This window comes from Patella vulgata, chromosome 4 (genome assembly GCF_932274485.2).
Source record: "Patella vulgata chromosome 4, xgPatVulg1.2, whole genome shotgun sequence".
NCBI lineage: Eukaryota > Metazoa > Mollusca > Gastropoda > Patellidae > Patella > Patella vulgata.
The window spans coordinates 25910137-25931314 of NC_065882.2; the positions used below are offsets into that span (position 1 = coordinate 25910137).

At 34.3% G+C, this 21178-nt stretch overlaps 1 protein-coding gene across 1 annotated transcript; it reads right to left on the minus strand.

Moving 5' to 3' along the window:
* Nucleotides 1-5004: 5004 nt before the first annotated feature.
* Nucleotides 5005-9496, minus strand: LOC126817348 (multidrug and toxin extrusion protein 1). Its single transcript, XM_050544230.2, has 3 exons — nt 9414-9496; nt 8711-8781; nt 5005-6587 (listed from the first exon to the last, which is right to left on the minus strand). The coding sequence occupies exon 3, from the start codon at nt 6570-6572 to the stop codon at nt 5049-5051; it is 1524 nt and encodes a 507-aa protein (XP_050400187.1). The 5' UTR covers nt 6573-6587; nt 8711-8781; nt 9414-9496; the 3' UTR covers nt 5005-5048.
* Between the last annotated feature and the right edge of the window lie 11682 nt (nt 9497-21178).

The following is a 21178-nucleotide window of genomic DNA, read 5'->3' on the forward strand; positions in this document are numbered from 1 at the left end:
TAATTAATAATTTTGAAAATTAATTAATAATTTTTAAAATTAATTAATAATTTTGAAAATTAATTAATAATTTTGAAAATTAATTTTTAAAATTACAATATAAATATAATTTTTAAAATTACAATATAAATATAATTTTTAAAATTACAATATAATTTTGAAATTTACAAATTAAATTATTATTTTTAATATCATAAATTATATTTCTCAATATCATAAATTATATTTCTCAATATCATAAATTATATTTCTCAATATCATAAATTATATTTTTCAAAATCATAAATTATATTTTTCAGAATCATAAATCATATTTTTTAAAATTATAAATTATATATTTTAAAATTATAAATTACATTTTTCAAAATATTAAATTGATTTTTGTATTGTTGGGTTCTAACAAGAATTAGAAATAACTGAATACACTTGATACAATGAAAATAGAAACACAAAGAGAGGCTTGGATTGAACGCATTATGACGATTGTGGTTTTTGAAAACATGTAGTTTGATTGATCAAAGTATTTTCTTCACTTTCACGAGTCGAAATTTGCACACCAGCATTAAACTGGGCACGCTTAATTTCTCGTTCCCAGTCTGTAAAACATATCTTAATAAAAAATACATGTTGCAACAATACATGTACTACAACTCAGAGTGATCCAAGCTCCCATAACGTGCAAAGAGGTCCAAAACATAAAATATACTGCCATTGGTATAGAAAGGATTCCCAGGAAGCAAACATTAATAACAGCCCCATAAAAATGTTTCCCCAAAGCCCGTAAGATACCCCCCTTCAATTATCATCATACCGTCAAATATAACCTCGAAGCATAAAATTAATAATAAAGGTTTCGCCAAAGAAATAACGTTTTGGTCGTTGCTGAAAATAAATGGTATAACACTATGAAAGGAGAGCAGAATAAATGAATTCAGCGCGGGAATAACAACTACTAACAATATAGTCAATAAAGTTGCAATCTTGGCTTTCCGAGCATTACTGTCACCTAAACGATTGGTTATTGTTATTTATAATATTTCTGCCACACCCAACTACAATTAAGCATATAATCCTACCTGGAACGGGTACAAATCCCCTCTTTTTAAATCAAAGCGACAGTAGATTGCTTTTTCTGACATTTTTAATTTACGTCTGTAACACATAAAGGCGGGGCCTCGTGTCCAATAGCCAATCAAAGTACCCATCTGATCAGAGTTGCGCAGTAGGTATTACGGCGTAATTATGAACGTCCGAATCAATTTTGATAAAAACAACGCTTGATTTACTTTATTGTCAATATTTGCCGATAAATGAATGTTGTTTAAGTAGATTGGACTGCGTATGTGTAATTATTTTTAAGATGGCACATACATTAATAAAGAAATTGAGTTTGACACTTGGAACTAAAGGCATCCAATCGTAGCTAAAACAAGCACATCAGTATATCTCAGCGTTTTTAGTTACATGCTAGGTAACAACACAAGGTTTGTATTTTAATGTATGGTCATCTCCAAATAGTATGTTGATATTAAAGGGTCGTTTTCTGGAATTTTCTTAGATAAGGCTCCCACTAAGTACGTAACAGGTGAATTAAACATAATTTTAATTAAAGCATCTTTGAATTATATGAATTATGCAACACGAACATATTTTTGTATTGTAGAAAATGCACCTGGTCTTGTTTGTAACCAATAATAATCATCCAAAGGCTAACAGACTTATTGAAGCGTAAACCATACGTTTCACGTGTAAAAAAAGGGCAGGAAACTCACGTCAACTGCCATGGTCATGTATAAGTGTATTATGGAATAAAAAAAAAGACAATTTTTTGTCTGTTCATTTCAGGAAGTGAATAAGCTTACCAAAAGTAGAATCTCCATATAGTCCTCTTGTGCAAGTCTGATTTTGGTGGTTTCTTGGGGTTTCTTAATTAAATTAAATGACAAGAAGACATTTGTTTTAATCGTTGGTAAAGTATATTACAAGTAACAAAAGAGCAATATAACATATATATAAACTAGATAAACAAGAAGTAATTATAAATTGGGGGATTTAAACAATTATTTGGGATACTCGCTTATACGTAGACACGGATATCAAGCGCTGTAGAAGCAGGCTTGCTATTCCAGTCTACGGCATGTGAAGAGGCACTATTTACATCACACTGATCCGCAGTGAATATTTGCTAGGCCGCTACCATCACTGATAAGGATGACATCGATGCAGCTTAATGAGCCTTTAATATTAACTTTTTTCCTGCGACAAATTAAATTCTAAAACATTTTTTTTATGTATTGGAAAAATAAATAAAGGCGTTTGACGTATTTGTAGGTAAAGTTATTTCCTATTTAGTGTAAATGGGTATTAAAATGACTAAAATGCAGCATTCTCTCCGACGCAGTAACGTCTTATGTAAACAATGCACGCGCCATTCACCCAATGATTGACGCCGCGTGCTGTGACGGCACGTGTTAAGGCAGTCATCTTTGACAGAGATATATTACTAGACTCGTAATTCTCTGTGAAACAGATTGTATTTACATGTGCACGATTTACATGTCTTCATATATTACGTCATATATGTTTGAATCGATAATAATGAAATGGAATATCGACACTATTAATTATTAAACTATACCGTTGACTATTACTTGCAACACAAACTTATATGCAAAGGAGTTTATGGATTACTCTACGGCATCGATGATATCGATTTAATTGCTTTTGTAGAATAAATAAAAACGTGTCTACTTATCGCATCATTCGAACGAGAACGTAATAATTAATATATATAACTTGATAACTAAAGGCGAATAATTATATAAACGAACAAGTTCAATTTTCAAAATAGAGAACAAGGTAGAAATAGTACATTAACTTTGGCTTACTTTAAATGACAAGAAGACAGTTGTTTTAATCGTTGGTAAAGTGTATTATGAGAATCTCAGTTGTTGTTAGTTAGTTGTATTTTACGTCCGCTTCCACCGAGGTGATATCGCAGACAATAACACGTTTTATCACCCAATAATACATTCTACAGTAGATATCGTCACTTCAGTCAGTTATATAGAGGGATGCCTCGTGTTTTCCTTTGGCGTTCGTCACTTCCGGTTCAGGAAACCTGTATTTTTCGTAGCAATGATCTCTGTGTTAAAATTATATTTGGAACGTGTTTAATTAGTTCTATCACATATGTGATAATGACTGACACCAATATTGTCCTTTAACATATTTCTCTCAACCTCAACTCCTGTAAAAGTCTAACCAGCATAGCTAGACTCAGGAAACGGCTACAACGTATGTTTGTCTAAAGACCAAGGCGATGTCTACCCACTCTGAAAATTCAGAGGCAGTCTCTAGGAACTCAGATGGTATCTTTCCGGAACCCAATTATATCGAAATCTTAAATGGCTGGTTTGGGCTTTTTAATAGATTTGCTTACGACATGATAGTCTGTTTCCCACGGAACCAACTATGGTTAGGTAAATTGACCCTTAGAGGTCAAGGTCAGGTCAACTGACACTTTATGGGTCTGTATCGCCCTCTTCCTGTCACCGGAAGTTCATTTTGAGGGTATCAGGCAACTTTCCGGGATAGATATAGTTCAAGAATAGTCAAACGGGTGGCCCACCCGTGGGCCCTTGTGGGTGTTTACAGAAAAAGGTAAAGCGTCGGTGGGTTCTAAATTACCTGGAAAAAGTAGCGCGCTACCGGAGGCGGGAGAGGTCAGCTAAGGTCATGAACTTGGGTCCATGTGACAGCCCCGTGACCCATCTTAAGTAGAATTGGCCTTGACCTTGAACTTATCGACATAAGTTTTGGTTGTCGATCAGATGACCTTTCGTTAAGGTATGAAGAACAAATGAGGGGTCGATCTATCAGGTCACCAAGTCCTGGTCCGATCAGATGACCTTGCGCGCGGGTTTTTTTTAAATGTGACGCTTTACCTAAGTCTAGGTGGTACAATAAGTTTGTGGACCTTTTCGACCCAAGGTCAAGGACCCATTCGAAAGGTCAAGGACCCATTCGAAAGGTCAAGGACCCATTCGAAAGATCAATAAGCTTTCCATCTAAGGTCAGGAACTTTGGTTTGCCACGCGGGCTCGGAGCCGCACCAGGTGATATATCGGTGACCTCGACCCTTTCAAGTGACCTTGACCTACCGGGATCACGTGGGCCGAGATTAATTGATAATTTTGAAAATTAATTGATAATTTTGAAAATTAATTGATAATTTTGAAAATTAATTGATAATTTTGAAAATTAATTGATAATTTTGAAAATTAATTGATAATTTTGAAAATTAATTGATAATTTTGAAAATTAATTGATAATTTTGAAAATTAATTAATAATTTTGAAAATTAATTAATAATTTTGAAAATTAATTAATAATTTTGAAAATTAATTAATAATTTTGAAAATTAATTAATAATTTTGAAAATTAATTAATAATTTTGCAAATTAATTAATAATTTTGCAAATTAATTAATAATTTTGCAAATTAATTAATAATTTTGCAAATTAATTAATAATTTTGCAAATTAATTAATAATTTTGAAAATTAATTAATAATTTTGAAAATTAATTAATAATTTTGAAAATTAATTTGCAAATTAATTTTTAAAATTACAAATTAATTTTGAAAATTACAAATTAATTTTTAAAATTACAAATTAATTTTTAAAATTACAAATTAATTTTTAAAATTACAAATTAATTTTTAAAATTACAAATTAATTTTTAAAATTACAAATTAATTTTTAAAATAACAAATTAATTTTTAAAATTGCAAATTAATTTTTAAAATTGCAAATTAATTTTTAAAATTACTAATTAAATTATTATTTTTAATATCATAAATTATATTTCTCAATATCATAAATTATATTTTTCAAAATCATAAATTATATTTTTCAGAATCATAAATTATATTTTTCAGAATCAAAAATCATGTTTTCAAAAATTATTAATTATATATTTTAAAATTATAAATTATATTTTTCAAAATATTAAATTGATTCTTGTATTGTTGGGTTCTAACAAGAATTAGAAATAACTGAATACGCTTGATACAATGAAAATAGAAACACAAAGAGAGGCTTGGATTGAACGCATTATGACGATTGTGGTTTTTGAAAACATGTAGTTTGATTGATCAATAAGTAAAGTATTTTCTTTACTTTCACGAGTCGCATCTTGCACACCAGCATTAAACTGGGCACGCTTAATTTCTTGTTCCCAGTCTGTAAAACATATCTTAATAAAAAAACATGTTGCAATAATACATGTACTACAACTCAGAGTGATCCAAGCTCCCATAACGTGCAAAGAGGTCCAAAACATAAGATATACTGCCATTGGTATAGAGAGGATTCCCAGGAAGCAAACATTAATAACAGCCCCATAAAAATGTTTCCCCAAAGCCCGTAAGATACCCCCTTCAATTATCATCATACCGTCAAATATAACCTCGAAGCATACAATTAGTAATAAAGGTTTCGCCAAAGAAATAACGTTTTGGTCGTTGCTGAAAATAAATGGTATAACACTATGAAAGGAGAGCAGAATAAATGAATTCAGCGCGGGAATAACAACTGCTAACAATATAGTCAATAAAGTTGCAATCTTGGCTTTCCGAATATTACCGTCACCTAAATGATTTGCTATCTGAACTGTAGCTCCTGTAGTAATTCCAAAAACTGCATTGAAGAACACATTAACAACCTCATTTGCAATAATATGAATTGCCAACTGAACGGGCCCCAGAAGACCAGATAATATTGCATAAATTTCAAAACAGATCATTTCTATCTGAAGCATTAACATACCTGGTAATCCATATTTTAAAAAGGAGCCCCAATTTCTCAGACAATCAAAATGCAATCCAGCCCACGTGTCTTTGTATATCTTAGAAATCTTTATGTATGCAAATAAAAACAAAGCCCAAACCCAAAACGTTAAACTTAAAGCTATTCCACACCCAACAATCCCTATTTTTAATCCATATACAAAAGCTAAGTTATAGCAAACGTGTAGAGCATTGGCTAATACACCAGTTACTAGACATGGCTTTACTATTTTTTGTGCTTGTAGGTACTTTATTTCTACCATCAATACTGTAAATCCAAACATGCCTGGTATACAAGTCAAGATAAACTCGTGGGTCATCTGCGAAATCTCCTCTGTTTGACCAAGCAATAACAATATCGAGTTTGTGTGAACAAGAATTGAACTCAGCAGAAAGGTGGCAAGTGTCTTTATCAGTAAACTCTTTTGTACGGTGATACCCAGCAAGGATCTGTTAGAACTGCCGTTTGTTTGTGCAAAAAGTATTTCTGAGGCTGTTGATAATCCAATGATGACGACAAAGGCCATAACGTTTAAAACCGTAATTCCCATTCCTGTAGCAGCCAGGCTCTCTTTACTCAGATGTCCGGCTATTATTAGAGAAGAAATAGTTGGTAATACTATCATAAACTGTGTTATCATCGTTATCCATGCTAATTGTAATATTTGTTTTAGTTGTTCCTTGATTTCTGTCAGTGCAATACTTTCAATGAATAGCCGCATCCTGGATATTAAACTCTGGAATAAATCATAGAAGGCATGCTTTAATTATATCTTCCTGGCGAAATTCTTTTTAAATTATTTTAATGACATAAATGCACAACTTTTCAAATATAACATTTTACAGTGTCACCTTATCAAGGTTCAACGGGAGGTTGATTTCGGAACCATGCTGATAATTAAAACAAATAGTCAACGGGTCATGTATATAAATGTAGCGAAGGTCATCGGAAGTAAAAAAAAACAAATAAACAAGCTTTGTTAAGAACTGAAGCCTCTAACCTTTTCACGGTGTTGTCAACAAGGGGGGGGGGGCGAAAAAGAAAGACGCCGAACGTTGAATATCGATGGAGTTCTTCATGTCATGATGCTCCACGCCACATTTTACGAAAATTCGTAAAAATTCGCGTTCACAACTTGTATCACAAGTAATTGTTGACGGACGGACGGACCAACGAACTGGGAGACGACACACAACACCCACACATAAATGTGGACGTATAAAAATGCCAATGTGGATGATGAGTTTGACATTTGACCGTTAAACTCAATAGGTATCTTCCTCATATTCTGTATTCTGGGAGATACAATATACGTTATTGGCAAAATAAGTAATTATCTTGCTTAATTGTACACAGCGGTTGCATCTACATATCTTTCTCTCTCTCTCTCTCTCTCTGTCCGTGTCATATCGTATGTAATTACATTAACAAAGACAATGGGATTAGACAATATCTTATCAGATGTCATGGAAATGAATGGTATTGTTATGATCGGAATGGTCTATGGTACACTTAAAACATACCAGCCTGAAAACTTCTTACACAAAAGCATTGTTTTTGAGGCAAGGGCAATGCCAGCCATCTACTTATTTTTTTTTTAATAAGATTCATCATCGCGGCTCATAATGTTTATAATATCATTTCAAAACTGTGGCCTGTAGAGCTTTTACAAGGTTTTGGTGGCAAGAACATTAATTATACAAATAACAATATGTGACTCTGAATCTTAATAGGACCCCTCATTACTGCTTACAGAACAATTTGTTGAGTTTGCAAACTGGTGGACGGTAGTGACGATATACTCCCATGTGTAATGTACATCTAGATGTTTAAAAAGTAAACGTTCCTTAATAGCTTGATATTAGAAACTCCAATGAAATTTAAAGGAGCCAAATCGTTAATATTTGGGACCTAGAAATTGCCACAAATGGGTCGCAACGCATATAATAATGTTATATGAATGTCTATAAACTGATTTACATTCAATCGTTTCCGTTTTTACTCGAATTTCAAATCAGTTATGTTCGGCGAAATACGCCTGAAGTGTCAATCGAATGGCAATCTCTAGCGTCTGGTTATACGAGTTTACACCGATAGTATTTATTGCGCTTGCTCTCCAGATAAGAAAATGGCCTCCCCGTTTTGTGACTTGTGGAATATGTTTAGCCTCGTTCTTCGAATCCCTTAGTACAAATGGCGCTGAAACGCATTATGGTACACGATTGTACACGATTCGTGTACCAATGGTAAAATGTTTATTTTGTCTTAATATTGGATATCAGAAGGCCATCTTTTCACGATACGATAACAACACCAATGTTGATTTAAATTGACAAATAATTCGTGTTTTCAGTGTCGAAGACTTTGGATGATATGGAGTTAAAGACTTAGCTACTATAATTAATGATATTAATTAAACGTTCCTTAATATCCCGTGCTTTTTAAAACATAGAATAAAGAGCTCTTTAATTTCAAAACGCCTTTCCTTTTTGAAAATCTTTTTTTTTATTATTCACATCACCCATCTTGCATAAATAAAACAGTATAATTAGAACTGTTCTTGGTATATAACGTATGCATTTATCTTCGAAAATAGTCATGAGATTTAGCTTTGAAATTTGTATAGATCATGATGTTAATTTTACGACAGTTACTGAAATAAACCCCATCAAAAAGCTAATATCGTACATGTCTGGTCGATTTGTCCGTTGATCGTTTGGGAAATACAAATATGGTCATATTTTTAAGACAAATATGATGGAAACTCATGATCGGTAAAAATGAAAAAATAATGACAATATATCTATCTATTCAATAATAAAAAGAGGACACAATGACAATTTATGCAGCATTACCTACCGGTTGACCAACACGTCAGTCTATTATTTCTACGTTGCCTGGATGTTCTATCCTTATCATACCAGACGTGACTGAGTGACAATATATGAATCCAACAATTGAAAATAAAACAATGACAAAATTTATACAGCATTACATTTACATACGTTATGATGAACACAGCAGGCTACCATTTCATTTTTTCCGTTATTACTGTCATCATGATGATAATATATCATCTGTATGAATTTAATTAATACTCGTATCTATGTGTTTTGAAGTTGATTCACCGTGTCCAGTCCTACATTGGAAAAGTGTGTTGTTCAGGCTTCCGTCTAATCTGCGTAATTAATCGTTTGTTTTTAAAGTTTAAAAAATGCACGGATGCTAGGTAACAACACAAGGTTTGTATTTTAATGTATGGTCATCACAAATAGTATGTTGATATTAAAGGGTCGTTTTCTGGAATTTTCTTAGATAAGGCTCCCACTAAAGTACGTAACAGGTGAATTAAACATAATTTTAATTAAAACATCTTTGAATTATATGAATTATGCAACACGAGCATATTTTTGTATTGTAGAAAATGCATCTGGTCTTGTTTGTAACCAATAATAATCATCCAAAGGCTAACAGACTTATTGAAGCGTAAACCTTACATTTATTATGGAATAAAAAATAGACAATTTTTTGTCTGTTCATTTCAGTAAGTGAATAAGCTTACCAAAAGTAGAATCTCCAAATAGTCCTCTTGTCCAATTCTGATTTTGGGGGTTTCTTGGGGTTTCTTAATTATATATATATATATATATATATATATATATATATATATATATATATATTGGTCGTTTTCGTCGGTCTGGTTGATTTGTCCGGTTGAATAGCAGGGCGGTGCAACTCATCCTTGGGGCTTGTTGCTGAGTGTGTGACCTGGGCCATTCTTCCTTCCATTTGGTTTTGTTGTCCGGTATGGTGGTTGGTTTCGTCTTTATTTCTTTTGTTCATTCATTTGTTGTTGGTTCTCTGAAGGAAGAATCCAGCACCTGAAAAGAAAAGAGAGGAAAAAAAGAGAGTATCTGGTATATATGTAATAAACGGAGAAAAAGAAATTGCTCAAATGAGTTATAAACAAATAATAAGAATAATAAATTACTCAAATTACTCAAGAATTGCATTTGTGGCAAGTTAATATAATCTACAGTCAATATTTATTAATAGATGATAAAACACAATAATACTAACACCCTGATTCATTTGTTTGAGGTTTTTATTAGTGGTGTAGGACGGTTGGCGTTTTCCTCTAGGGGACGTTTTTACGCTCCGTCCTACAAAGTGTATTTTTAATTCATTAATTTTATCAGGGCGGTTGACGTTACCCTCTAGGGGGCATTTTTACGCTCCACCCTACTCTTTTAATTGATTAGTTTTATTATTATATGTATGTGTTTGGTCATGCCTATTTTCTCAATGAAATCCCAGAAAAGCTGAGATGTCCAATATCTATCATCAGGTTGTGGAGAAAGGAGAGAGTGGAGACAGAAGGTTTTTCCCCTCTCTGTCAGTTTGTCGGTCATTGATTGACGTTCTTTGATTGGCAAGTGTGAGGTGGTTGCAATTTGTCCACACGGGCATTTTATTGGTGTAGTCTCCGAATACATCCGTTGTTTTAAGCCTCGTGATGAGTTTGCATATTTTGATTGAAGGATGATTAATGTAAACCTTGTCTACAAGATTGCCATCTATTTGATAGCGATGTGTGTTTTCTTGTTTTAGACGGGATTTCCATGCATTTTTAATCTTCTCTTTTGCTATGCTTGCAAATTCCTGACTGCTATATTCTAAATTTTCTATTTCATTTAGTGACAGACCCTCCTTCGCCAGCTTGTCGGCTTGTTCGTTTCCCAGGATATTGACATGAGAAGGGGTCCATGCAAGGATCACTTCCCTCCCACTGTTTTTAATTTTTTGAATGATGTCCCTGACTTGGTGAATTGATTGGCCTGTTTTTTTGAGGATTTTGATTCTACAGTTTTAATGCTACTCAGGGAGTCAGACAGGATTACGGCCTTTTGGTGTGTTTGCGTAGCTAGCCATTCCAGTGCAGTTTTGATGGCCATCAGTTCCGTGGTGTACACAGAACAGTGTTCTGGTAACCTTTTCCTGATGTTCAGCTTTACTTTGGGTATGCATATGCCGAATCCTGTCGCTCCTTTTGTAGAATCTTTTGGATCCATCTGTGAAAATCTTGAGATGGTTACTCCATTTTGAGTCTAGTAGTTCCATTGCTAGTTTTCTAGCTTCTATTTGGTTAACGTGTTTGTTTGGTAAGTGTTGGTGGTTGGATTACTTAATTGCCAAGGTGAGAATCTCAGAGGCAACATGAACTTATATACCTAATTCGTGTGTCCCAGAATACAGTTGAGGTTTCCATGACATGGAATGTAATATGGGCCTACGATTACTCAGTATACAGATTAATTTAAGCGTCACTGCTCAATCCCAATTAACCTGCCAGCCTTAATTGGATTAGCCAGCCTATTGTTTTAATTTAGCAATAGTTCTGCCTCAGATTAACTGTCCGTCTTAATCACTAAAGGTAACTCTGCCAAGTTATAAAATTAAGGTTAAACAATGGGTTTAATTACGAGAAAAGCTCATAATAGTTTTAATCTCTAACCCTGTTAAAAGAGAATTTTAATAGGAATATGTGTGAATTAAAACGATGTAATTTTGGACTGGTATACTCTCTCTACCTGTTCTTTAAACACTATAAGTTTGCTTTAAATGAAATGGAACGAAGCAATAAAACATTCACTGAACTGGAACGATTTCGATATAAAAAATTACTTTCAGTAATAAGTTTATATACCCCACTGAGTACTTTCGATGGAAATGTAAAACAATTTAAATCAAATTCTAAACCGATGAAATGAAATGGGGGTTTACGTCCTACTTTTCTACACCGAGTAGGCTAATGTAGACTAGGCTTGGTAATACTAATAAATGAAATGTAATAAAATCAAATAAAAGACGATGGAGTAACAGACATTGTTGTGTAAAAGTTAAAATATGATTTTGAGCAATATACCATTTAGAAGTTTCGTGCGTGCATGGCAAACCGTTAATGTGTTTCTATGTAAACAAACACAATTGCCATGTCTAACTGCTTTGTTTTTAGCTGTTCGAATTATTTTACCAGCTCCAACGCTGGTTGTAAAATGGCTGCACTGTAAACCATGGACAAAAACATTGTTTCCCTTTCCTAATAAAAGATCATAAGCCCTATGCCATGTCTACAATGCCACCTGGCAGCCCAAACCATATGACCTCATGACCTACCAATCGTAATCCAGATCCTGTTCTCCTGGTTGATTATAACAATAACATTAACAAAAACCGGAGAAATCATGCACCCAGCTGTCAAAACATCTTTAACTATCCTGAGGATAACTACGCCCAAACTCAAATCGGTAAAACCGGTGATCGACGATATTATTGCTGACTACCAGGGTTATTGTTTTAGCTATAGACGTGACAGCTGTGCGGAGTGTGATTGTTCTGGCTTTGATGAAAAGCAAAATGCAATAAATTATTGAAAGAAAGAAATGCAATCCAGCCTGTGTAAATTTGAAACAAATAAAACATTAAACTGCTTTTCCATAAATTGTTTTATTAAATCGGACAGTAATGTTAATAATTTGTTTATGATTACCTAATAAGAAAGTGTTCAAACAAAGAGTGAGGCTATTAACCCCCAAACTAAACAGATACGTTACTGAAAAGTTTTCAAAAATCGAAACCTGTCATAAAAGATTAAAAAGAGAGTTCCCATGCGGAAACTAATAGACCGGCAGCCCAGAGCATTTTGGTCAAACGAACAAGGTACTAATATCCGGGTAACCGTGTTACTGTGTAACCTAATATATTCAGATATGGATGTCTGCCGGGGTCCAGTTGCTGCGTATGGCCCCCTTAGGCTCAAATGACGGTGTCCAAAAATGGACTGGATCAAACATTTTTTTTAAATTGACTGAAATTATCAGCTGTATTGGGTACAAATTCTTCAATATAAATCTTTATTATAACGGATTAAGGATGGCCTTGGTACACTAACAATATGAAATAATTTTTCCGTGTCCGTTATGTATGCAATGAAACTCTCCCAAACAACCTACTTCGAAATGGAGAATGGGCTGTTTAAAAGTTTCAAGCAATGAAATAAAAAATACAAACTTTAAATACTTTAAAGAAGCATTATGTAAGATTTCTATAAGGAGCTGACAATAAAAAAAAGTCTCGATTATTCATTTTTTAAATTAAATTATTAACTTGCGGTCGTGTTAAATCCGTTAAAAAATATCAACCATCCGATAATCTAGAGAGTTGATTGTGGGCTTGACAGGTGAATAAATTCTAAATAATGATTTATATGACATTTGTGGCCAAAATAATCCATGAAAACATTTATAAACTTTAGCCTTCACAGATACATGTACACGAATGATAAAGCTGGTTTTAAAACGAACGTTCGGGCGTAATCGTACAGATCACCAAATAACAGAAATAGAAGATAATAATACATGTATATAGGAATGTTATCTTTATACCAAATTTATACTATCATACATAATGCCGGTTATATAGGGAATAACATTATACGGTATATAATTTTTTTCGATAGTTTAATACTAAAGTTGGTCCCACTGGCTACAAATCCACATACCAAGGTTTGTAGGTTCCCTTCTCGGCTGGTGGAAACTGGAAATAACACATTTATAAAACGATTACTATCGATACAATGGTTATTGCAATATCAAATAACACATTTACACAATGGTTACTGTACATTTATATAACGGTTAATTAATATTAAATAATACATTTATAGAATGGCTACTGTAATATTAAATATCACATTTATACAACGGTTACTAAAATAGAACACATTTATATAATGAAGAGATAACAAATAATGATCTTTTATTAAAACCCCGTAAAGTAAAACGACAGATCTGTTAATACACACTCGCCAAATTTATGGAACAGTCTTTTTTTTTAAATTGATGAAATTGATAGAGACACGTAATTTTAAAAGACAATTGACAAACTAATTTTATTCATTTTGCTTCTTACTATTGTATTTTATTTCCACTGTAGCTATCATTCATCTATTTATTAACAATATTATCATTATTCATCTACTGAGTGTGTCAAAAAATAATAATATTATTTGACGGGCATCGAAGCACTTCGGTGAAGACAGCCGGAACTAAAGTTTTTTAAAACTAGACAATAAATATTATTGACCGAAATCCCAAACAAAACTAAGGAAACACCTGTCGATATAAATAAAATTAAATGTTAATGTACCTGTTCGGTAAACTGGTCCTGACACGCCATTCTAATTCTACATGAAGTAGCGGGACTATCCAATCGGAATGTTTTTGAGTATCCAGCTTCAATTCGCGCTGCACGAATAGCCGCCTTGATTGCAAACAAGGCTGAACAAGCTAAAAATAATGGCGGTTCGCCGATTCCCTGAAATATGAAATGTTTTGATTATAATAAAACAGTGCAAATAAGTTTTCACTGGGATAAAATACAGATACAACATTCTGAAAGGTCTGGATAAAGAATGACGCATGAGCTTACCACATTAATTAGCATTAAAATTTCCTTAGTGGGCTGATCAAAAGAGATACCAATTGCATAATTTTTCCAATACAGCAACGTTGTGCATCAGTCACGTAGAGATATAAAATCATTTTGTTGATGATTGTTCAACAATCAGAAGAAATACTTCAATAGATTCACACATAGATCGTATTTGATAATCGGTGCTACAATATGGCGCGAACGATCATATCATAAATTCGAGTGCGTGAATTATACAATAGCGAAACATGATAAATTAACGTAGGGTTGCTAACTCTGTGGTAGGCCACAGGTGATACCTGTTCCATCAGTATATTTCGACCCTTTCGTGCCTGTTTGGAATACACACTTCAGGCGTTAGGGTTAACCCAAGAAATTGGAAGAGTTTTGTACTAGGACTTGATAATCCTCGAGTAACGGAACCAATTCGGCATCCCGCGGTACTATATATTTAACATTGAGTATTGTCTTTATTCAGTGTTCATAAATTTCAGTTCTTAAATAAGTGACCTTAATTTTTACTTCTTCATTATTTCGACATTTGTATATTTAAATTAACATTTGTATCTTAAATTAGCATGTGTATCTTAAATTAACATTTGTATCGTAAATTCAATATTTGTTTTACAAATCAGATATTTATTTTACAAATCAGATATTTATTTACAGATCAGATATTTATTTTACAAATCAGATATTTATTTTACAAATCAGATATTTGTCATAACAGATTTGTAATTATGTAAACATTACATTTATCAGTAACATACAACGAAAAACAAGTCTCGAACAACAAATATCCAAATACAAATCTTGAAAAACCATTGTCAAAAAATATTTCTCCAAATTCATCTAACCTGAATGTTATGAACACAGAGGACGCAAGTGGAAGGCTGTCAAAAGGCTCTACCAAACGATAAAACAGTAGCTGCACTATACGGTTCTTTAATAATATACATCCTTGTAATTTAAAGCTTTATATAATAATTATTAAAATCTTTATGTAATTATAATTCTAAACAATGTACTTATAATTTTGTAAATGCTTTTGTTGGGGTGGTGATTTTCATAAAGATATCTTGAACGGTTCATGAGATATGAAATGTCGTTTAATGTCGATTAATTTTCAGGCAAGATGATCAAATCGGATAAATTTTGTGCTGTTGTAGCTTTTACTAGGCATGTAGTAATAAAATAACATCATTTTACTCAGAATAGAGTGTTTTGGATAAAAGCTAGTCTTATAAGTTTAAAGTTACATCTAGTGCGATTGTTCTTACCTTAGAAGAGTAAACGGCTCTTGGATTGCTGGCACCTTTAAGTAATGAAACGTTAAATTCAGCTGGTATATTGCCATAGGTAGGAACTTTATAATTACCAGGGCCCCGTGTTAACAAAGTTCCGTCTGGTGATACTTTATATTCTTCTAACACAAACATTCCATATCCCTTTATTCAAAAAATATAAACATATATGAAATAAATGGAATGAATGGTGTTTAGCGTACTACTGGTGCAGGAACTGGGTTAGTGAGATGGCCGGGAGGTTTTCGATTACGTGCACGGGCGGACGTCAGTTTCTCGTCACACCGGAACGACTAGACACTTTTCCTTGCCAGGCCGTCTGTCCTGCAACACTGACAAGGAGGGCAGCTTGGAAAAGCGAGAAACTTTCTCGGCAAACATTGGGATTGAAAAGGGAATCTACTGGTTAATGAGGCACCGCCATACTGGTTAAAGCGCCTTGCCAAAGCACCTTATAATAAAAGAAAATCTAGTATTTATTCAATAATCTTTAATAATCTGATATACATGTACAAAGTTAACTAAAACCAAACCAGTACATATTCACGAATAAAGAACTTAAACATTAAATTTATTTTAAAGTAGCAGACTATATATTATATTTATTGGAATGGCGTGGGCGGTTTAGAAATAATATACCTGCGTAAAAGCGCCCTCTATTTGACCTATATCAATAGCTGGATTCATACTTCTACCAACATCCATTACAATATCTGTTTGCACCACCTGAAATGAGGAGAATTAGATTGAAATGTATATGCAGTCTGTAGTTTCAAATTCCATCGAATGCTTGATCAATCCAATACATCATAGAAACTGGTTAATCCAAGACGTTATGTCAATTTAGAATTGACATTAGTGTCTACTGATATGACGCCATCATAAGTGTAAAAATTAATCCATTCTTTCATCTTTACCATAAAGCCGCCCAATATTTAGGTATATATGGACCAAATAATTTTTAAAAAGTTACCTGATGGTCCCCAGTTAAACAGTCAATTTCTACTTCTGTACAAGCTACACCATATGTAAAATAACTATATAACCTGCCAGTTTTATTAACAGTATCATATACTAAATCATCGGTTCTACAATATAATAAAACACATCGTATTAACAGTATCATATACTAAATCATCGGTTCTACAATATGATAAAAATACATCGTATTAACAGGATCGTATACTAAATCATTGGTAAGCAGCAAAAGAAACGTCAGGTTGGTATGTTACTCTGAATAGGCGCATTGCATAAAACTTGCCAAATGTTTTTATTGTATATTTGTGACCACATCTCCAACTTTACCTGAGCAATAATGCTCCTTCCCAAACACTGAATTGAACCCAGGAAATGTTCTCAAAAACGCAACCTGACTTCTGAGATGGTAATGTGTTCTTTATGATTTTCATGTAACTCATGCTGCACGTGCTGTTCACCGGGACCAGCCCTATAAAATTCACCCCTATACCTGGTTGAATAATTCACACTATAACGTCAACAACCTGACACGACTCACGACAGCTCAGAGGAACTAGGCGCTTGGAAGACTTGACGCTGGCCACACTGTCCTAGCCGTTGCCAATCACCTCTAGGTCAATGTTCGGACCATCTACCGGCATTAGCAACGCTTCACCAACACCACGGATGATCGCCTCCGAAATGGCAGACCAAGGGTTACCACAAGACGATAAGACCGCCATGTTGTGCGACAGCACGGGCAGAATCCCTTCACACGGGCATCTGAGACAGCACGTCAGACACTGGGAACACACGGAAGACCCATCAGTATCGATACAGTGCGCCGACGTCTCACCAGAGAGAACATCCATTGCCGTAGACCTTACCGTGGACCGATCCTCACCCCTCGCCGTCGACGTGAACGTCTACAGTTTGCCCAACAACACCAGAACTGGCGACACAGGCAATGGAGAACTGTTCTGTTCACAGATGAGAGTCGGTATTGCGTATCAACTGCAGATAGCAGGACCAGAATATGGCGTCGACGTGGCTGCGTTGCTGTTATTGACACTCGCGGTGGACAAACCAGATACTGATGTATAGACTGTGTGCAGACTCTAAACCCTCTCGTAATGTCTTGAAATTGTGATGAATTAATCACTAATGTGTCAACATATACTGTTCACAAAAAATTGCTTTGATCCATTTACTAAGTCGTTTTCTAGAATGATTTGATTTAAGTGCCTCTTTGTTTTTGAAATCGTACTGACGTTTTGGGCTGTTTAGTATATAATGAAATACATAGTATTAATCTACATGAACTTAATCATCGGTTCTACAACATAATAAAATCTGTATGTTCTAAATATGTAACAAACGGGAACCTGCTTTTGAGTGGTAAGTAGATTACACAGCGTGAAAGGAATATGTGTGGTGGGTATACATGTAGAAAGAATACGATGTCCGGGTTGTGTTCTGTCGTCGTTCTCAACACGAGAGTCGATTTATGCTCTCCATGTGATTTTTGTCCGTGTTGACATTGATTTTCAAGTAGGACTCTTTAGGAGAATCGTTTTAGTCAATTTTACGTACAGAATATAATAATTATGGTTCAAACTTGAAGTATACAATTATTATACCATAATCCCTAAGCAATGGTACTAAGCATTATCAGTTCATTGTCCCACAGGATCCTATAAATATTATACATCATTCAATCCGCATCGAATAAGTTTTTGTCGAAATTGTATAGTTGATTTCAATCCGTGTGGATTGCCAGTCAAATTTTCGAAGCGACTATATCAATTCGCAATAACATAAGTAAGGTACACGAGTCCATTTCGTGGAAAAAACTGGAAAATACTGGACATACACCGATCTTGTGTATAGCCTACCAGTTAAATATAGCTAATCAAGAACGATACGTTTAAGTAAGTGTAGCAATGGTTTATATACTGATAATGCTCATAACCATTGCTTCGCGAATAGGTCATCATACATACTTGTAAAACCCGGTTGCCGATAAATTAACCCGTTCAAAATATGCTGCATTTACCTGCAAATATTGAAGGTCGGAGATGAAAGGGTGATTTAGGTAGTTTTATAAAAAATACACCGATCTACATTTTTTGGTTTGAAACTGTTAAAGGTTGTTTTACATATATACATGTTTTCTATTTTCACAAAGCTTTAAATTAAACATACATTATGTAAGAGCTAAATCTGCCAATTGCAAGTTAATCTTTAAACTTGAAATGTTATCTAAATTATTGATTATACATTAATTAACTTATCCAGACCATAATCAACTCTCGATGGCATCGCTAGTCTGCGATATCTACTGGATTAGAACCCGGTATGCTGCTTCTGATTAAATCAAAAAAGTGGATAACCGAGACTATATTTTTTTATCGTACCGGCTTTAGTAATGATGATCGAGGCTACGCCCAAAATTCAATCGCTAAATAATCGGTTCAGGGGGGGATCGGGTGGAAATTTTCAGCAAATTCCCTTTACACTATTTAGTTTTTAACTATTATAGTGAGAACTACCAACTCTTTATCTAATCTCTCATAACGTATCTTTAAATACTGTGGTATTTGTTAAGATGTACCTCATTGTTCAATATATACTTAAATAACATACTCGAATAATTTAAGTATGATGAAATTGTAAAAGCGACGGCCCTGACGTGTCAATAATTCTAAAATTATAGGCTGGTAGGAGAACTTCGGATTTACGTGAGCTAGGGGTAAAAATCCCAAACAAATGATTTTTGCTTTTTATGAAAGGTCTATATGAGTACAACTTCAGGCAAAAAAATCCACCAAAATCGGCCTATAGACAAGAAAGGTACAGACGTTCTGGTTTTCATAGACATTCGACTTATAAAATCCACAATTTTTCTAACTTTTTGTCACTCTTTTCGGCATGCTGAGAATATATTTCCCGCTATTAGACCATCGACAAAATCAGTAAATTCCCGTGTTGGGTAATTCTAATTGTAAAGATGTCCATAACTACCCCCGCCCCTGCTAAGCTAGACCAGCGTCTATACCAACTCCATGAAATTTGTTGCATACTGTTCAGCATCATCACGTGCATCAAAAGTGATATTTTTAGTGGTGGATTAAACTCGTCACGCGTCCCTAATTTCCCCACCCAACCAACCACACGAAACATGTTGCAAACTGTTCAGAAAATTCACATGTATTAAAGGAGACCACCTCCAGACATTTTCAGTGGTGAGGTATCCCCGCTGGGCTGGGTGATTTACTCACTACTACCGAATACTAACTACATACTGCCAAATACTACCTCATTATTGTGGGAAACTAACATAATACTTCAATTATGTTGGGTAGTACTGGGTAAACTTGCCGCCGTCACATCCAGACGTTCCTATTTCCCCACACCAAATGCTAAGCCAGATGAACTCATTTCCTTATCGCACGAAATGGCCAGATTTTTTTAATAGTGAATTATCCCAGCCAGAAATCTAATTGCTCCACCTAAAAAACTAATGTATAAAATGTACCTGGAAATCATCAACATATTATTATTCCCACGAATCATAAATTGCCACTCCCAGGCATATCCCTGCCACGCAGAACTGTACCAACAGTAAATCGGACGGTTCCAAACAATAACTGTAACTCTTTATCGCGAGAACCTTTATACAGAACATTTCAGACATGTCACAATTGTATAAATCACAGGTGGCGAAATGTCGATAGAGATTCCCTCGTCGGTATTAGGGTATGAAAACCAGTTCAGCGTCACCAGCTCGGCTCCACATTACTCCTGATACATATAACATTATTCGCAACATATTGAAGCCAATGCCAAACTATACATCCTTGTGAAATGGAACCATACCAATAATCAACCAACTAAAACTCAACAAAAGCACCTGCTAAAACATCTCAGAATGAATATATTACCAAAACTGTTATCAATGTTAGCCTCCTCACAGGTGACTACTCAACAACCACACCTAAAGAGAACACAAAACCCTTAAAGAACTTCCTTAAGGCATGGACATCACCGCAGTACCCCCCCCCCCCCCCCCGGGACAAAGAAAAGGTAGCTGTAATAATTGTCAACCTCTTCGAGATCAGTCAAACTACACACAGTTAACGTATGGCCCCATTTTTGATCATCAAACCAAAGACCCGAAACGCGTCTTCACCATCAAAATCGACCCAAAGCCAGGTTACATGTGTGCTCACGAGACTATGTCTACTACAAAACACCCTATACTTTTCGAAATTGTTATTTTCACTTGACTCGAATAACATCAACCTATGTTCGTTTACTACAATGTTGTCGACTTTGCCATCATGGAGTTGAGTGTGTTTATGGTCACAGTTTGGCGTTTACAGTGTTCTGTGGAATCTGGGCGTTCCCTATAATTCCCTGTATGTTATATACTGTTTAAATCCAAGTTAAATGTTGAACTTACCCATTGTTCCCAGTTACCTTTAGGATTAGCATCAATCACAGGTTGTAATCTTTTCATTATTTTTTCACAAGCATCCTGTTTAACAAAAGCGAGAAAATAATAAAAAAA

Coding starts and splice junctions, on each gene's coding strand:
- LOC126817348 (XM_050544230.2), bottom strand. CDS start 6,572: ATGCGGCTATTCATTGAAAGTATTGCACTGACAGAAATCAAGGAACAA.